At 43.3% G+C, this 18,801-nt stretch overlaps 1 protein-coding gene across 5 annotated transcripts in view; it reads right to left on the bottom strand.

Annotated features, from left to right (window-relative positions):
- Positions 1-16,451: 16,451 nt before the first annotated feature.
- Positions 16,452-18,801, bottom strand: part of serac1 (serine active site containing 1) — a 523,253-nt gene continuing 520,903 nt past the window's right edge. For all 5 annotated transcript variants that reach the window (XM_068044720.1, XM_068044721.1, XM_068044722.1 and 2 more), the window contains one exon: positions 16,452-17,363. In XM_068044720.1, the coding sequence (XP_067900821.1) occupies positions 17,227-17,363 (137 nt within the window). In that variant the 3' untranslated portion in view covers positions 16,452-17,226. The remainder of the gene's footprint in view (positions 17,364-18,801) is intronic.

The raw sequence follows: 18,801 nt of genomic DNA, 5'->3' as shown, positions 1-18,801 counted from the left end.
CAGGAGTCTAGGTAATGTATAATGATATTTTCTGAGCCTTCGGGCAATTGCTGTGTTTATTTTAAGCAATACAGATACTAGCACAGTGTGGCAGAACCTGTCTGGACACAACTCCATGGGTTTCTGTTTAACATGTGACCAAACAATCACTGACTTCGTGGCTCCAATCTTCGTCTTTTTAAACAACCTTTCAAGTCCAATTACAGTTCTTGTTGCTTATCTGCACAAACTGAAAAAGTGAAAAACAGATTCAGAATCGGAAGGTAGGTAAAGTGAACATTCTGGCGGTCGGGTCGGGTTGGGCCCAGGTCCGATATAGTTTTGTCAAGTTCAGGTCTTTTTTTTTTCCAGACCTGAGCAGGCCTTTATCTTCAAATCCTCACTAGATATTGGAGTGGTACCAGATGATTGGAGGTCTGTTAATGTTGTACCATTGTTTAAAAAGGGTGTGAGGGATAGGCCAAATAATTATAGGCCGGTCAGTCTGACTGCGGTGGTGGGTAAATTGTTAGAATCTATTCTGAGGGACAGAAACTGCCACTTAGCAAGACACGGATTAATCAGGAATAGTCAGCATGGATTTAAGGGAAAGTCATGTCTTACTAACTTAATTGAGCTTTTTAAGGAAGTAACAAGAAGGATTAATGAGGGTAGTGCAGTGGATGTGGTCTACATGGACTTTAGTAAGGCATTTGACAAGGTCCCACATGGCAGCCTGCTCAGTAAAATGAAAGCCCATGGGATACAGGGCAATGTGGCAGGTTGGATCCAGAATTGGCTCAGCAACAGGAAACAAAGAGTAGTAGTTGACGGATGTTTTTGTGAATGGAAAGCTGTTTCCAGTGGCATTCCACAGGCCTCAGTGTTGGGTCCCTTGCTGTTTGTGGTGGAAATTAATGATTTGGACTTAAATGTGGGAGGTATGATTGGGAAATTTGCTGATGACACAAAAATTGGTTGTGTAGTTGATAGTGAAGAGGATAGCTGTAGATTCCAGAATTATATCAATGGTTTGGTTGAGTGGGCAGAAAACTGGCAAATGGAATTCAACCCAGATAAGTGTGAGGTAATGCATTTGGGGAGGGCAAATAAAGCGAGGGAATACAAAATGAATGGGAGGATATTGAGAGGGGTAGAAGAAGTGAGAGACCTTGGAGTGTATGTCCACAGGTCCCTGAAGGTGGCAGGACAGGTAGATAGAGTGGTGAAGAAGGCATATGAAATGCTTTCCTTTATTGGTTAAGGTATAGAATTCAAAAGCAGGGATGTAATGCTGGAACTGTATAAAACGCTGGTTCGGCCACAGATGGAGTATTGTGTACAGTTCTGGTCACCACATTACAGAAATGACATAATTGCTCTGGAGAGAGTACAGAGGAGATTTAGAGACATAGTCATAGAGAGATACAGCACTGAAACAGGCCCTTCGGCCCACCAAGTCTGTGCCAACCAACAACCACCCATTTATACTAATGCTACATTAATCCCATATTCCCTACCACATCCCCACCATTCCCCTACCACCTACCTACCTACACTACGGGCAATTTACATGGCCAATTTACCTATCAACCTGCAAGTCTTTGGCTGCAAACTCTGCACAGGCAGTACCCAGAACTGAACCCAGGTTGCTGGAGTAGTGAGGCTGCAGTGCTAACCACTGCGCCACTGTGCCGCCCCAGCAAGAATGTTGCCAGGGATCGGAAGTTGCAGCTATGAAGATAGATTAGATAGACTAGGGTTGTTTTCCTTAGAACAAGGAGGCTGAGGGGTTACTTAATTGAGGTGTACAACATTATGAACGACCGAGATAGAGTAGACAGGAAGGACCTGTTTCCCCTAGCGGAGAGGTCAATTACCAGGGGCACAGATTTAAAGTGATTGGTAGAAGGATTAGAGGGGACATGAGAAAAAACTTTTTCACCCAGAGGGTGGTGGGTGCCTGAAATTCACCGCCAGGAACGGTGGTGGAGGCAGAAACCCTCAATTCTTTTAAAAGGTACCTGGACATGCACCTGAAGTGCTGCAAGCTGCAAGGCTATGGACCAGTTGCTGGAAGGTGGGATTAGATTGGGCGGCTAGTTTCTATTTTTTCTTCTTCTCGGACATGACGGGCTGAATGGCCTCCTTCTGTGCTATAGTTTTTCTATGGTTCTATAGTCCAGTAAACCTTCTCTGCATTTACATCCTTCCTTAAATAAGGAGACCAGCACTGTACACAGTACTCCAGATGTGGTCTCACCAATGCCCTGTATAGCTGAAGCAAAACTGCCCTGCTTTTGTATTCAATTCCCCTCACAATAAACGATAACATTTTTTTAGCTTTCCTAATTACATGATGTACCTGCATACTAACCTTTTGTGATTCATGCACGAGGACACCCAGATCCCTCTGCATCTCAGAACTCTGCAATCTCTCACCATTTAGATAGTATGCTTCTTTTTTATTCTTCCTGCCAAAGTGGACAATTTCACACTTTCCCACATTATACTCCATTTGTCAGATCTTTGCCCACTCATTTAATCTATATCCCTTTGTTGCCCCCTTATGTCCTCTTCACAACTTGCTTTCCTACCTATCTTTGTGTCATTGGCAAATTTAGCAACCATACCTTCGGTCCCTTCATCTAAGTCATTTATATAAATTGTAAAAAGTAGAGACCCCAGCACAGATCCCTGTGGCACACCACTCGTTACATCTTGCCAACCAGAAAATGGCTCATTTTATGCCTACTCTTTGTTTCCGGTTAGCTAGCCAATCTTCTGTCCATGACAATATGTTACCCCCCCTACACTATGAGCTTTTATTTTCTGCAATAACCTTTGATGTGGCGCCTTATCAAATGTCTTCTGGAAATCTAAGTGCAATACATCCACTGGTTCCCCTTTATCCACAGTACATGTAACTTCTTAAAAGAACTCCAATAAATTGGTTAAACATGATTTCCCTTTCACAAAACCATGTTGACTCTGCATGATTATCTTGATTTTTTCTAAATGCCCTGCTATACCATCCTTAATAATAGCTTCTGACATTTTCCCTAAAACAGATATTAAGCTAACTGGCTTGTAGTTTCCTGCTTTCTGTCTCCCTCCCTTTTTGAGTAAAGGAGTTACATTCGCTATTTTCCAATTTAACAGAACCTTCCCCAAATCTAGGGGATTTTGGAAAATTAAAACTAACGCATCAACTATCTCACTAGCCACTTCTTTTAACACCCTAGGATGAAGTCCATCAGGAACCGAGAACTTGTCAGCCCACTGCTCCAACAATTTGTTCAGTACCACTTCCCTGGTGATTATAATTTTCTTGAGTACCTCCCTCCCTTCCATTTCCTGACTTACAGCTAATACTGGGATGTTACTTGTATCCTCAATAGTAAAGACCGATGCAAAATATCTATAGAAACTCGTACTGTCTTTCCATTTCTAGCTTTCTTTCTCTCGTACTCTAATTTACCTTCCTTATCAATCTTTTAGTCATTCTTTGCTGTTTTTTTATATTCTGTCCAATCTTCTGACCTGCCTCCCATCTTTGTGCAACTTTAGGCTTTTTCTTTAAGTTTGATACTATCTTTAACTCTTTTAGTTAACCACGGGTCCCACCTTTGGAATTTTTCTTTCTCGTTGAAATGTAAATATTCTGTGTATTCTGAAATACCCCCTTAAATGTCTGCCACTGCATCTCTATTGACCTAACCCTTCACCTGAGTTGCCAGTTCACTTTAGCTAGCTCTGCTTTCATGCCCTCATTATTGCCCTTATTTAAGCTTAAAATACTAGTTTTGGACGCATTCTTCTCTCCCTCAAACTGAATGTAAAATTCATTCATATTATGATCGGTGCTATCTAGGGGTGCCTTAACTATGAGGTCATTAATTAATCCTATCTCGTTGCACAATACCAGGTCTAGTATAGTCTGCTCTCTGGTTAGCTCCAAAACGTATTGTTCCAAGAAATTATCCTGAAAACATTCTACGTACTCCTCATCTAGGCTACCTCTGCCCATCTGATTTTCCTAGTCCATATGTAGGTTAAAATCCCCCATAATTATAGCTGTACCTTTCTGACATGCTGCGATTATTTCTTCCTTTATACCCCATCCTGCAGTGTGATTAATGTTTGGTGGCCGTTACAGCACTCCCACAAGTGACTTCTTGCCTTTATGATTTCTCATCTCTACCCAAATGGCTTCTACATCCTGGTCTCTTGAACTTGGGTCATTCAGATACAGTCTTTAGTTTTGTCCTTTTGTTATTTTTGTAATCTCTAGCCTTAACTTTTGATTTACTCTTACATTTGTATCCTCTGTCCCTTCCTATCACAGTCTGTTTATCATTTCCCATACTAATACCTTTCTCTCCTGCCTTGTCTCTACTCCTTGATTTACCATATCTTCCCAAATTTGATCCCTTACCCCCACTATTTAGTTTAAAACCCTCTTCACTTCTCGAGATTTGCAGCTCGGCCCCAGCACGGTTCAGGTGTAGACCGTCCCAACGGTACAGCCACCACTTTCCCCAGTACTGGTGCCAGTGCCCCACGAACTGGAACCCACTTCTACCACACCAGTCTTTGAGCCATGCATTAATTTCTCTAATCTTATTTGCCCTATGCCAATTTGTACGTGGCTCAGGTAATAATCCAGAAATTATTACCTTTGAGATTCTGCTGCTTAATTTGGTGCCTAGTTCCTCATCCTGACTATGCAGAACCTTTCTTTGTCCTGCCTATGTCATTGGTACCTACATGGACCATGACGACTGTATCCTCCCCCATCCACTGTAATTTCCTCTTCAGCCCTGAGCAGATATCCCGAACCCTGGTACGGGGCAGGCAACACAGCCGTCTGGACTCTCACTCTTTGCTGCAGAGAACAGTGTCAATTCCCCTAACTATACTGTCCCATACCACCACTATATTCCTTTTTTCTCCCTCCACTTGAATGGCTTCCTTTACCATGGTGCCATGGTCAGGTTGCTCATCCACCCTGTAGCCCCCACTCTCTCATCTAAACAAGCTGAAAGAACTTCAAACCTGTTGGACAATCGCAAAGGCTGAGGCTCCTGCACTCCTGCCCTCTGGGTTCCCTTACCTGCCTCAGCTGCAGCCACACTCTCCTGTCCCTGATCATTGATCAAATTAGAAGACCCTATCCTAAGGGGAGTGACCACCTCCTGCTACAAAATGTCCAGGTAACTTTCCCCCTCCCTGATGTGTTGCAGTGTCTGCAGCTCGGACTCCAGTTCAATGACTGTTCAAGAGCCAAAGCTCTTGGAGCTACAAACACTTACTGTAGACGTGTTTGCCCTGGATCACACTGGCGTTACACATCACCTGTCCTGCCATCCTTAATGTGTTTTAATTACCTACTTAATAATTTTATTCAATTATTTTATTTTCCTTTTTTGATATATATTTTATTAAGCTTACAACTATTTCATTTACTATTTTAAACATTAGGATTAGAATGGACCTTAATCACTTACCAGATACTCACCAAACAGGTAGCTTCTTCCCAAACCAAACACCTACCTGCTTCCCTGTGATGTTTGATGCTACCTTTGATTTAAATTACATTAAATTAAAAGCTTACCTGTATACTCACCCCGGTGGCTCTCTGTTTCTCCGCTCTCCCTGTTGATTGTGACGTCACGCTGATGCTACATTTAGTTTTTTCCCCTGCTCCTCTCTCTCCGCCCTCGCTGTGCTCCTCTCTCTCGCATTTGAGAGATTGAAGGCCATTTTGATCAAGGAACCAGTTCTTGAAGCTGCAGATTTTATTAAGCCATTCAAGGTGGCTATTGATGCCAGTGACATAGGTGCAGGAGCGGTACTGATGATTACGTTGGTATGGAATGGCCTGTTCGCTACTTCTTTAGGAAGTTTGATAAATATCAAAGAAAGTACTCGACTATCGAGAAAGAAGCTTGAAGTCTTGTACTGGCTCTACACAGTTTAAGGTATAAGTAATCAGTAGTCAGGGGGAAGTACTAGTTTATTCAAACCACCAACCCACTTGCGTTTCTAGAAAAGTTCAGAACAAAGAACCTCAGGCTGTTTCACTGGAGTTTAATATTACAGCTATTCACACTAAAAATTGTGCATGTTGTAGGGCAAAGCAACGTAATCGCTGATGATCTGTCCAGAGTTGAAAGAAAGGGTGTAAGTGTGAAGGAAAGCTCTGAGATGTGAAAGCTTTACGATGTTTGAATCCTGTTAATCTTAGTTTTGTTATTGGTTAAGTCTGATGATTTTGTAAATATGATAGGTGTAGTTGTGGAATATGAAAAGGTTACCTATACCATATGTAATATGCTATTTGTTAAAATGTTTATGATGTGAAGAACCAGCTGTATCTCTGAACTGTTGTAAAGAAAACCTTAATACGGTATAGGCATTCTTTTTTCCAAGAGGGGAAGTGTGATAGAGTCCATGGTGTGAGACCAGTGGAGAAGCGCCTGCAGACTTATCTGAACAGATGACTTGTTGAATGCACTGTTAGGTGCAATGGCTTTGGTATCAAAGCTTGTATTTTTTTTCTGAGACAGTCCTTTACTGGAAAACAAAACCAAAAGCTTGAGAGTTCTGGGAAGACAGAACTGAATAGGACGAGTTAAAATGACAGGACACAGAGTCATATGAAAGAGGTATGACTAGGGCTATTCAAGGTTCAGATTATACAGGTCTGCAATATGGAAGCAAGCGCCAGGCTGTTGTTCTTCCAAATCAAGCTGCTGTGGTTCAAACCTGTTTCTGGGAGCTGGCCTATGGCAAATTCAAGTTGCTACAGCTGTTTCCAGTGACCTACAGAGCTATAGGTGGAACCATTCCATCAAGACTGTTGTGAGCAAGACTGAGGACATTCAGAGGTGACAAGACTGAAACGTTAAAGGGGAGACAACAATGCTCACCATCAGACGTTTATGGCTTTGAGGAACTTTGTGATTTTTGGTGCCATCGTTGCTGAGAGGAACAAAGAACAGTACAGCACAGGAACAGGCCATTCGGCCCTCTAAGCCTGCGCCGATCTTGATGCCTGCCTAAACTAAAAAGAACAAAGAACAGTAAATCCGTGAGACCTATCTTGGATGCAACTGATAATTAACGTGTAACATTTAAGCTATATCTATATCGACCATGGTTGACCTAGTTCATGTTTAATTTATGTTGGGTTTTTTTGAGTGTTAAAGTATGATTAATAAAAGTGAAATCTTGCCCTTTGTTTTTTTACTAAATTGGGGTCAGTTGGGAGATTTGATTGTTTTGGCTTTGTTGGTCTCCACAGGGATCATAACACTTGGAACTCGCTGCCTTAGAGGGTGGAGTAAGCAGGTGCAATAGATGATTTGAAATTGGATGGACACTGAAGGAAATAAATTTGCAGGACTATGGGATAGAGCAGTAGAATGGGACATAGGGTAGGCGATGGCGTAGTGGTAATATCACTGGACTAGTAACCGAGAGACCCAGGGTATTTCTCTGGGGACATGGGTTCGAATCCCACCACAGCAGAAGGTGGAATTTGAATTTAATTAATAAATCTGGAATTAAAAACCATGAAACCATTGTCGATTGTTGTAAAAACCCATCTGGTTTACAAATGTTCTTTTGGGAAGGAAATCTGCTGTCCTTACCTAGTCTGGCCTAAATGTGACTCCAGACCCACAGCAATGTGGTTAACTCTTACATGCCCTCTGAAATGGCCTAGCAAGCCATTCAGTTGTACCTAATCGCTACGAAGTCAATAAAAAGGAATGAAACCGGACGGACCACCCGGCATCGACTGAGGCACCGGAAACAACAATGGCAAACCCAGCCCTATCGACCTTGCAAAGTCCTCCTTACTAACATCTGGGGGCTTGTGCCAAAGTTGGGAGAGCTGTCCCACAGACTAGTCAAGCAACAGCCTGACATAGTCATACTCACGGAATCATACCTTACAGACAATATCCTAGACACTGCAATCACTATACCCGGGTATGTCCTGTCCCACCGGCAGGGCAGACACAGTAGAGGTGGTGGCACAGTGGTATACAGTAGGGAGGGAGTTGCCCTGGGAGTCCTCAACATCGACTCCGGACCCCATGAAGTCTCATGGCATCAGGTCAAACATGGGCAAGGTAACCTCCCACTGATTACCACCTACCGCCCTCCCTCAGCTGATGACTCAGAACTCCTCCATGTTGAACATCACTTGGAGGAAGCACTGAGGGTGGCAAGGGCATTCTGGGTGGGGGACTTCAATGTCCATCAAGAGTGGCTCGGTAGCACCACTACTGACCGAGCTGGCCGAGTCCTAAAGGACATAGCTGCTAGACTGGGTCTGCGGCAGGTGGTGGGGGAACCAACACGAGGGAAAAACATACTTAACCTCGTCCTCATCAATCTGCCTGCCGCAGATGCTTCTGTCCATGACTGATAGATTTCGAACAGATCTAGCAATGCAAAACTGGGCATCCATGAGGCGCTGTGGGCCATCAGCAGCAGCAGAATTGTACTCAACCAAAATCTGTAACCTCATGGCCCGGCATGTCCCCCACTCTACCATTACCATCAAGCCAGGAGACCAACCCTGGTTCAATGAAGAGTGCAGGAGGGCATGCCAGGAGCAGCACCAGGCATACCTCAAAATCAGGTGTCAACCTGGTGAAGCTACAAGACAGGACTATCTGCGTGCCAAACTGCATAAGCAGCATGCGATAGACAGAGCTAAGCGATCCCATAACCAATGTATCAGATCTAAGCTGTGTAGTCCTGCTACATCCAGCCGTGAATGGTGGTGGACAATTAAACAACTAACTGGAGGAGGTGGCCCCACAAATATCCCCATCCTCAATGATGGGGGAGCCCAGCACATCAGAGCGAAAGGGGCGGCACAGTGGCGCAGTGGTTAGCATCGCAGCCTCACAGCTCCAGGGACCCAGGTTCAATTCTGGGTACTGCCTGTGCGGAGTTTGCAAGTTCTCCCTGTGACCGCGTGGGTTTTCGCCAGGTGCTCCGGTTTCCTCCCACAGCCAAAGACTTGCAGATAGGTAAATTGGCCATTGTAAATTGCCCCTAGTGTAGGTAGGTTGCAGGGAATATGGGATTACTGTCGGGTTAGTATAAATGGGTGGTTGTTGGTCGGCACAGACTCGATGGGCCGAAGGGCCTGTTTCAGTGCTGTATCTCTAAATAAATAAAGAAATAAATAAGGCTGAAGCATTTGCAACAATCTTCAGCCAGAAGTGCCGAGTTGATGATCCATCTCGGCCTCCTCCTGAAGTCCCCAGCATCACAGATGCCAGACTTCAGCCAATTCGATTCACTCCACGTGATATCAAGAAACGACTGAAGGCACTGGATACTGCAAAAGCTATGGGCCCTGACAATATTCCAGCAATAGTACTGAAGACCTGTGCTCCAGAACTTGCCGCACCCCTAGCCAAGCTGTTCCAGTACAGCTACAACACTGGCATCTACACTGCAATGTGGAAAATTGCCTAGGTGTGTCCTGCACACAAAAAGCAGGACAAGTCCAACCCGGCCAATTACCGCCCCATCAGCCTACTCTCAATCATCAGTAAAGTGATGGAAGGTGTCATCAACAGTGCTATCAAGCGGCACTTGCTTAGCAATAACCTTCTCAGTGACCCTCAGTTTGGGTTCCGCTAGGGCCACTCAGCTCCTGACCTCATCACAGCCTTGGTTCAAACATGGACAAAAGAACTGAACTCAAGAGGTGAGGTGAGAGTGACTGCCCTTGACATCGAGGCAGCATTTGATGAGTATGGCATCAAGGAGCCCGAGCAAAACTGAAGTTGATGGGAATCAGGGGGAAAACCCTCTGCTGTCTGGAGTCATACCTAGCGCAAAGGAACATGGTTGTGGTTGTTGGAGGTCAATCATCTGAGCTCCAGGACATCACTGCAGGAGTTCTTCAGGGTAGTGTCCCAGGCCCAACCATCTTCAGCTGCTTCATCAATGACCTTCCTTCAATCATAAGGTCAGAAGTGGGGATATTCGCTGATGATTGCACAATGTTCAGCACCAATCGTGACTCCTCAGATACTGAAGCAGTCCGTGTAGAAATGCAGCAAGACCTGGACAATATCCAGGCTTGGGCTGATAAGTGGCAAGTAACATTCGCGCCACACAAGTGCCAGGCAATGACCATCTCCAACAAGAGAGAATCTAACCATCTCCCCCTGACATTCAACGGTATTACCATCGCTGAATCCCCTACTATCAACATCCTAGGGGCTACCATTGACCAGAAACTGAACTGGAGTAGCCAAATAAATACCGTGGCTACAAGACTTGCAGGTTGGTAGGTAAATTGGCCATTATAAATTGCCCCTCGTATGGGTAGGTGGATGGGAAATATAGGGACAGGTGGGGATGTGGTAGTAATATGGGATTGGTGTAGGATTAGTATAAATGGGTGGTTGATGGTCGGCACAGACTCAGTGGGCCGAAGGGCCTGTTTCAGTGCTGTATCTCTAAACTAAACTAAAGAGCAGGTCAGAGGCTAGGAATCCTGAGGCGCGTAACTCACCTCCTGACTCCCCAAAGCCTGTCCACCATCTACAAGGCACAAGTCAGGAGTGTGATGGAATACTCTCCACTTGCCGGGATGGGTGCAGCTCCAACAACACTCAAGAAGCTCGACACCATCCAGGACAAAGCAGCCCGCTTGATTGGCACCCCATCTGCAAACATTCACTCCCTCCACCACCGACGCACAGTGGCAGCAGTGTGTGCATCTACAAGATGCACTGCAGCAATGCACCAAGGCTCCTTAGACAGCACCTTCCAAACCCGCGACCTCTACCAACTAGAAGGACAAGAGCAGCAAATACATGGGAACACCACCAACTGCAAGTTCCCCTCCAAGTCACACACCATCCTGACTTGGAACTGTATCGCTGTTCCTTCACTGTCGCTGGGTCAAAATCCTGGAACTCCCTTCCTAACAGCACTGTGGGTATACCTACCCCAAATGGACTGCAGCGGTTCAAGGAGGCAGCTCACCACCACCTTCTCAAGGGCAATTAGAGATGGGCAATAAATGCTGGCCTGGCCAGTGACGCCCACATCCCATGAATGAATAAAAAAAAAGAATGGGACCGATTGGATTGCTCTTGGGACAGCTGGTTGATAGATTTCATGGGCTGTATGGCCTCCTTCTGTGACATAAATAAATAAATAAATGATTTCCTGCTGTCACACTGAACTGGAAAATTTCATCAACTTTGCTTCTAATTTCTGCCTTTCCCTTGCCCTCACATGATCCATCTCCGACTATTCCTTTCCCTTCTTCAACTTCTCTGTCTGGTGATAGGCTATCAATCAACATCCACTATAAGTCTACTGACTCCCACAGCTATTTTGATTACACTTCCTCCTATCCCACTTCCTGTACGGACTGTATTCCACAGTCTCAGTTTCTTCATCATATCTGTTCTGATGATGGTACCTTCCATACCATTGCTTCTGATGTGTCTTCCTACTTCTTCAATTGAGGATTCCCTCCCACCATGGTTGACAGGGCCCTTTACTGTATCTGTTCCATTTCCCACACTTCTGCTCTCACCCCTTACCCAACCCTCCCAGAACCCTTAGGGTTATAGTGTCATGACAGAATAGAAGGCCACCATTCGGCTTATCAAGTCCATGCTGGCTCTCTGAAGAGCAATCCAGTCAGTTCCATTCCCCCATCGCCCTGAAAGTTTATTTCCCCTCCAATTTCCAAGTGCCCATCCAATTTCCTTTTGAAATCACTGTTCATCTCCACTTCCACCACTCTCATCGGCAGCGAGTTCCTTGTCCTCACCTTTCATCCCACCAGCTTCCACATTCAATGGATCATCCTTCACCATTTCCATTATGATACCACCACCAAACTCATCTTCCCCTCCCTCCCCGTTCTGCATTCTGAAGGGATTTTCCATGAACAACAGCCTGGTCCTCTCTTCAATCACTCTCAACACTCCCTCCCCTTCCTATGGCACCCTTCCAAGCAAACACAGCAGATGCAACATCTGTCCTTTTTCTCCTCCCTTCCCACTGTCCAAGGCCCCAAACACTCCTTCCAGGTAAAACAGCAATTCACTTGCATTTCTTTCAATTTAGTATATGGTATTCGCTGCCCATGATATCGTCTCCTTTACACTGGGGAGCCCAAATGCAGATTGAAACGCTTTGCAGAACATCTCCTTTCAGTCCGCAAGCAAGACCCTGAGCTTCCCACTCTCTCCTCTCTGTCCTTGGCCTCCTACACTGTTCCAATGAAGCTCAAGGTAAGCTTGAGGAACACTATCTCACCTTTTGATTAGACACGTTACAGACTTCGAGACTCAATGATGCGATTAACAATTTCAGATCATAACCTCCGCCCCATTTTTTTTGACGGCAGCTGTTGGTAATGATTGTGCTTTCCCATTTACTCCTCCTCTAGAACTATTTTTTGTTTTTTTACTTGTTCCATTACCATCTCCTTTTGCCTTGCACGATCATCCCTTTTGTCATTTAATCTCTCCTGTCTTCCATCTTATCCCTGATTTTCCCTTTCATTCTCCCCCTCCACACCCCCTCCAACTGTGCACCCTTTTCCTTGCCTCTGTACTTGCTTAAAACCTGTTAATTTAACTTTTTCCAGTTCTGACAAAAAGCCCCGAAGCATTAACTCTGTTTTTCTCTCTCCACAGATGCTGCCTGACCTGCTGAGTATTTCCAGCATTTTCTGGTTTTAACCCACTTACAGCTGATTGATTGTTAACTATTTTGTTATGTCATTCCAGTCCCTCCAATGCCCACTAAGGAAAACCTTGCCACAGACTTACAGTTTTAAAATAAAGTTTTTAATTAAGAAAAGTATGTTAAATTTCAGCTCAATACAAACAGACTATCTGTACTGTTTACCCACTCTTTACCACTCTCACCAAATCCCTGTTACCACTCTGTTTACAAGACACTCTGTTTAGTAGATACTCTTAATTTAACATTTGTATTTTTATTACAGTTGTATGTATGGTGAGAGAGCTTAAGATACCCCTTAAGTGGTAATCTTAAAGCCTTTAATTTCCTTGAGATGTTACTTCTTGACCAGGTGCAATCCAAGAGAAAATATGATAACTTCCATTCAGTATTGGGCACCCAGAGTCTTGACTCCAAATATTATTCAGTGTTCTTTTGGGCCTCCTTATCGCGAGAGACAATGGATACGCGCCTGGAGGTGGTCAGTGGTTTGTGAAGCAGCGCCTGGAGTGGCTATAAAGGCCAATTTTAGAGTGACAGGCTCTTCCACAGGTGCTGCAGAGAAATTTGTTTGTCGGGGCTGTTGCACAGTTGGCTCTCCCCTTGCGCCTCTGTCTTTTTTCCTGCCAACTACTAAGTCTCTTCGACTCGCCACAATTTAGCCCCGGCTTTATGGCTGCCCACCATAAAGCCATGATTCAGTGTAGAATTGGCTAAATCCAGATCTGGAATTCTACTCTATTGATTCATAATCTTTGCTATCTCCCCATCCACCCTGCTGATATGAACAAAGAACAAAGAACAGTACAGCACAGGAACAGGCCATTTGGTCCTCCAAGCCTGTGCCGATCTTGATGCCTGCCTAAACTAACACCTTCTGCACTTTCGGGGCCCATATCCCTCTATTCCCTTCCGATTCATGTATTTGTCAAGACGTCTCTTAAACGTCGCTATTGTATCTGCTTCCATCACCTCCCCTGGCAGCAAGTTCCAGGCACTCATCACCCTCTATGTAAAAAACTTGCCTCGCACATCCCCTCTAAACTTTGCCCCTCGCACCTTAAACCTATGTCCCCTAGTAACTGACTCTTCCACCCTGGGAAAAAGCTTCTGACTATCCACTCTGTCCATGCCGCTCATAACTTTATAAACCTCTATCATGTCGCCCCTCCACCTCCGTCGTTCCAGTGAAAACAATCCGAGTTTTTCCAACCTCTTCTCATAGCTAATGCCCTCCAGACCAGGAAACATCCTGGTAAACCTCCTCTGGACCCTCTCCAAAGCCTCCACGCCCTTCTGGTAGTGTGGTGACCAGAATTGCACGCAATATTCTAAGTGTGGCCTAACTAAGGTTCTTTACAGCTGCAACATGACTTGCCAATTTTTATACTCTATGCTCCGGCCGATGAAGGCAAGCATGTCGTATGCCTTCTTGACTACCTTATCCACCTGCGTTGCCACTTTCAGTGACCTGTGGACCTGTATGCCCAGATCTCTCTGCCTGTCAATACTCCTAAGGTTTCTGCCATTTACTGTATACTTCCCACCTGCATTAGACCTTCCAAAATGCATTACCTCACATTTGTCAGGATTAAACTCCATCTGCCATTTCTCCACCCAAGTCTCCAACCGATCTATATCCTCTGACAATCCTCATCATTATCCGCAACTCCACCAACCTTTGTGTCGTCCGCAAACTTACTAATCAGACCAGCTACATTTTCCTCCAAATCATTTATATATACTACAAACAGCAAAGGTCCCAGCACTGATCCCTGCGGAACACCACTAGTCACATCCCTCCATTCAGAAAAACACCCATCCACTGATACCCTCTGTCTTCTATGACCGAGCCAGTTCTGTATCCATCTTGCCAGCTCACCTCTGATCCCGTGTGATTTCACCTTATGTACCAGTCTGCCATGTAGGACCTTGTCAAAGGCTTTACTAAAGTCCATATAGATAACATCCACTGCCCTTCCTTCATCAATCATCTTCGTCACTTCCTCAAAAAACTCAATCAAATTAGTAAGACACGACCTCCCCTTCACAAAACCATGCCGCCTCTTGCTAATAAGTTCATTTGTTTCCAAATGGGAGTAAATCCTGTCCCGAATAATCACCGGCCTATAATTTCCTGGATTATCCTTGCCACCCTTCTTAAACAAAGGCACAACATTGGCTATTCTCCAGTCCTCTGGGACCTCACCTGTCGCCAATAAGGGTGCAAAGATTTCTGTCAAGGCCCCAGCAATTTCTTCCCTTGCCTCCCTCAGTATTCGAGGGTAGATCCCATCAGGTCCTGGGGACTTATCTACCTTAATGCTTTGCAAAACACCCTACACCTCCCCCTTTTTGATAATGAGATGACTGAGACTATCTGCACTCCCTTCCCTCGGCTCATCATCCACCAAGTCCTTCTCTTTGGTGAATACTGATGCAAAGTACTCATTTAGCACCTCGCCCATTTCCTCTGGCTCCACACATAGATTCCCATCTCTGTCCTTGAGTGGGCCAACCCTTTCCCTGGTTACCCTCTTGCTCTTTATATATGTATAAAAAGCCTTGGGATTTTCCTTAATCCTGTTTGCCAATGACTTCTCATGACCCCTTTTAGCCCTCCTAACTCCTTGCGTTATATATAACTTTTCGTTAGTAAAGACAGTTCTCCACCTAGCTATAGAGTCCTTCTTGAACATCCCCTACCTGAGAGCTGCATCTCATCCTTGTCTTCAACTCACAGCTATGTTTGTGTGATGCCATTGCTAATATTTCTAATGGTTATATCCAATCCTTTTCCAAAAGATTCTCTCTAATGCTACTTGTATTACTATAAACCATTTTGTTTCATCTTTCAGCACCGTTCATCCTTATATGTGCATTTCCCTTTGGACCTTAAATAACATGTTCCAACTCCTGATAGTCTAGTGCCCTCTGCTCTTTATATTCAACAACACAATAGCAACTTCCCAAAATATAGGTTAAATGAATCCCAGTTACTATTCTAGTTTTTTACTTTTTCACCAACTAAATTTAATTATGTGCAGATTAAAAATAAAATAAAAATAAAATAAAATAAATTATCCTTCCGGTACAAGTTCCTTGTCATTGAAAATGTTTCCACTATCTACAAATAAAATTTCCTTTGGCATGCACCATTTAACTAACCACTCAATGAATCCAGTTATTTAGTTTATACTTTCTTGCCCAATAGTAACCCAACTTCCTACTACCTTGGCTATAAACTTGTCTATCCTAATTCTCTCCATTATGTGATTCAACTCCCGAGTGTCAGTTGTGGCTTAGTTAGTAGCACTCTTGCATATGGCTCAGAAGGTTGTGGGTTCAAGTTCCATCCACAGACTTGAGCACATAATCTGGACTGACACTTCAGTGAGTCTCTGAGGTGGTGTTGCTAATATTTATCTGTCAACCAAAATCAATAAAATGGATTATTTGGTCATTTATCTCATTGCTGTTTGTGGGATCTTTCTATGCACAAATCAGCTGCCCAGTTTCTGACATTCCAATAGTGATTATATTTTGGAAGTACTTAATTGGCGGTAAAGTACTTTGGGACTTTCTGAGGTTGGGAAAGCTGAAAATACTTTTATCTCATGAAGAACCCACAAATATAACATTTTGTTCCATTTCATCTCACTTTGTATTTCTCCTTTAAAGATCAAAAGCTTCAGAAACATGTCCTGGTTTTCAAATGTCTTTAATACTTGTTTTGAAAGTAAATGTCGTCAAGGCATCATCCACAGAACAAAAACATCTACAATGCTTCTTGTGCTCAGATGTTTGCTCAAGACAATCACAAAGTGGATCTTTCTTCGTCTTCCCTACTACTCCGCAGTGCAAAAACATTCCAAATGCAGGAAGATTGGCTTTACAAGCCAACATACGCAGCTAGCTAAATATTTTCATAAAGATGTTGGCATCTTCAACTTTGTACCATTTGTTGAATAATTGTTAGGGTTATTGTTAATAGGTTGCAGTATTAGGCACAACAAAAAGCATTAACAGTGGAAAACCGATGGAAGTTGTGTAAATTTGGTTCATACAGTTTCGACATTACTGTAAGACATAAGTGTTGCCTTTCTTGTAAAGTCAAAGAACAAAGTAAAATTAATTGAAAGGTTGCAAACTGTTAGTAATAAATAAATAACATCAGTTTTGTTAAACGTAGATTTTGAAAGATTAGTTTTTTTGCACAAATCATTTCAAAAAGTCCTTTTAACAAAATACATATTTGAGCACTAGCAGATTGTCTTTAGTGGACCTACAATAATATAATTCACGCACATCACATTTATTATATATCACAATTTTTAATACAATCTGAAAATATACCGCTGATCCTGGACATTTTCAAACGTTTGTATATATTGCTATGTTACGATGTTATCATGTAATGAGCACCATGTAAAGTAGGATTTGCTTACTAAAGTGAAAACTATGGTTACTCGGAGAGGCAGTGATTCACCTTTTGAGTTCTTTTGCCAGAGCATCTTTTATAAATTTCAGACTCCGCTGGTAAAGGAAGGAGTCTCTACTCCCAGGTTTGCAAATGTTAAGATGATTAACGTCCAAGGGAATAAAATCCCCAATCCCCAAGTCTGAAAAATAATTAAAAACAAAATGAATAATGTGCAACATAATGTTATGCAGAGTCCATTAAATTATCAGAGCTGTTACAAGTCAGCCTGGTGGCAATTAAAATGTTCAAAAAAACCTCATCACTAGCTTCAGTAGATGAGTGAGCCACATACTGCAAAATTAGTCAACCAGACCAGGAAGGGGAGACGATGGTGTAGTGGTAATGTCACTGAACTAATAACCCAGTGGCCCACGCTAATGGCCTGGGGACATGGGTTCAAATCCCACCACAGCAACTGGTGGAATTTAAATTCAATTAATTAATAAAAATCAGGAATTGAAAGCTCAATAATGGTGCCATGAAACTATCATCTAGTTCACTAATGTCCTTTAGAGAAGGAAATCTCCCAGCCTTACCTGGTCTGGCCTACATGTGACTCCAGACCTACAGCAATGTGGTTGACTTTTAACTGCGCTCTGAAATGGTCTAGCAAGCCACCCAGTTACCACAAATGCTGGCTTTGCCAGTGACACCCATATCCCATGAAAGAATAAAAAAGGTGCCAAGTTGCCTCCTCCCAATGCTAACCTCAAGCTGAGTTCTCGGAGATGCACACAAGTACCTCATTATGGTCATTTCTAAAGGGAAACTAGAGTTCCTCACAATGTTACAGCTCAGACTGAGAATTAAACATGTGAACTCACACCCGATTAATGTGGGGTTCCAACAGACTAAATAATTTCCTACAACTTAACTTAAAGCGGCTGAAAATACAATTACTGTACATGAACAGACATTCCTCAATTGTACAACTTACATTTCCCATGGTAGAATGAATGGAATTAATGAACAACAATTCTGTTTTAACAAAACAGTGTCTTCTTAATTTGCATCTATAGTACTTGATTTTCAGTCATTACACTCTATCAATTGAGTTCCATCATTGATTTGAATACATTCAATGCCTTACATTCAAGGATCCATTTGTGCTTGGAAGAAAATATTTTAAAATGCCAACAGGCTACAGAAGATTCTGTACCAATCATAATCAAACGGGAAGGAATGGTTGTATGGGAGGGGAATATTTGAGTTTAAAAGAGTCTCCTACATTATCTTACTGAGGTTGTGAACGACGCGATATAAATCCAAGTCTTTCTCTTATGTGATATGTTAACTGCTGCCTCTCTGATCAGTGAACCTTTATTGTAGATAGCAATAGCAAATTTAGCTTCATATATCAGTAAAAATGCTGGAGCAACATTAAATACTATTACTAGTACCAGAACATAAATTAACAATCTTTTCTGCAATTTACCACTAGTATGACCATCCCTGCCCTAGGAGAACCAAGGTGTGTGAGTGGCAGGTTAAAAGAGCTGAAATTGCCAGTTGAGTGCGATCTGCAGCATGTGGGAAACCCTTATTGGACAAGAGGGTATTTAAATATGTGAAGTGTT

This window comes from Heterodontus francisci, chromosome 13, assembly GCF_036365525.1.
Source record: "Heterodontus francisci isolate sHetFra1 chromosome 13, sHetFra1.hap1, whole genome shotgun sequence".
Lineage (NCBI taxonomy): Eukaryota > Metazoa > Chordata > Chondrichthyes > Heterodontiformes > Heterodontidae > Heterodontus > Heterodontus francisci.
The sequence above is the reverse complement of the archived record's forward strand: the minus strand, read 5'-3'. Positions and strand labels throughout refer to the sequence as shown.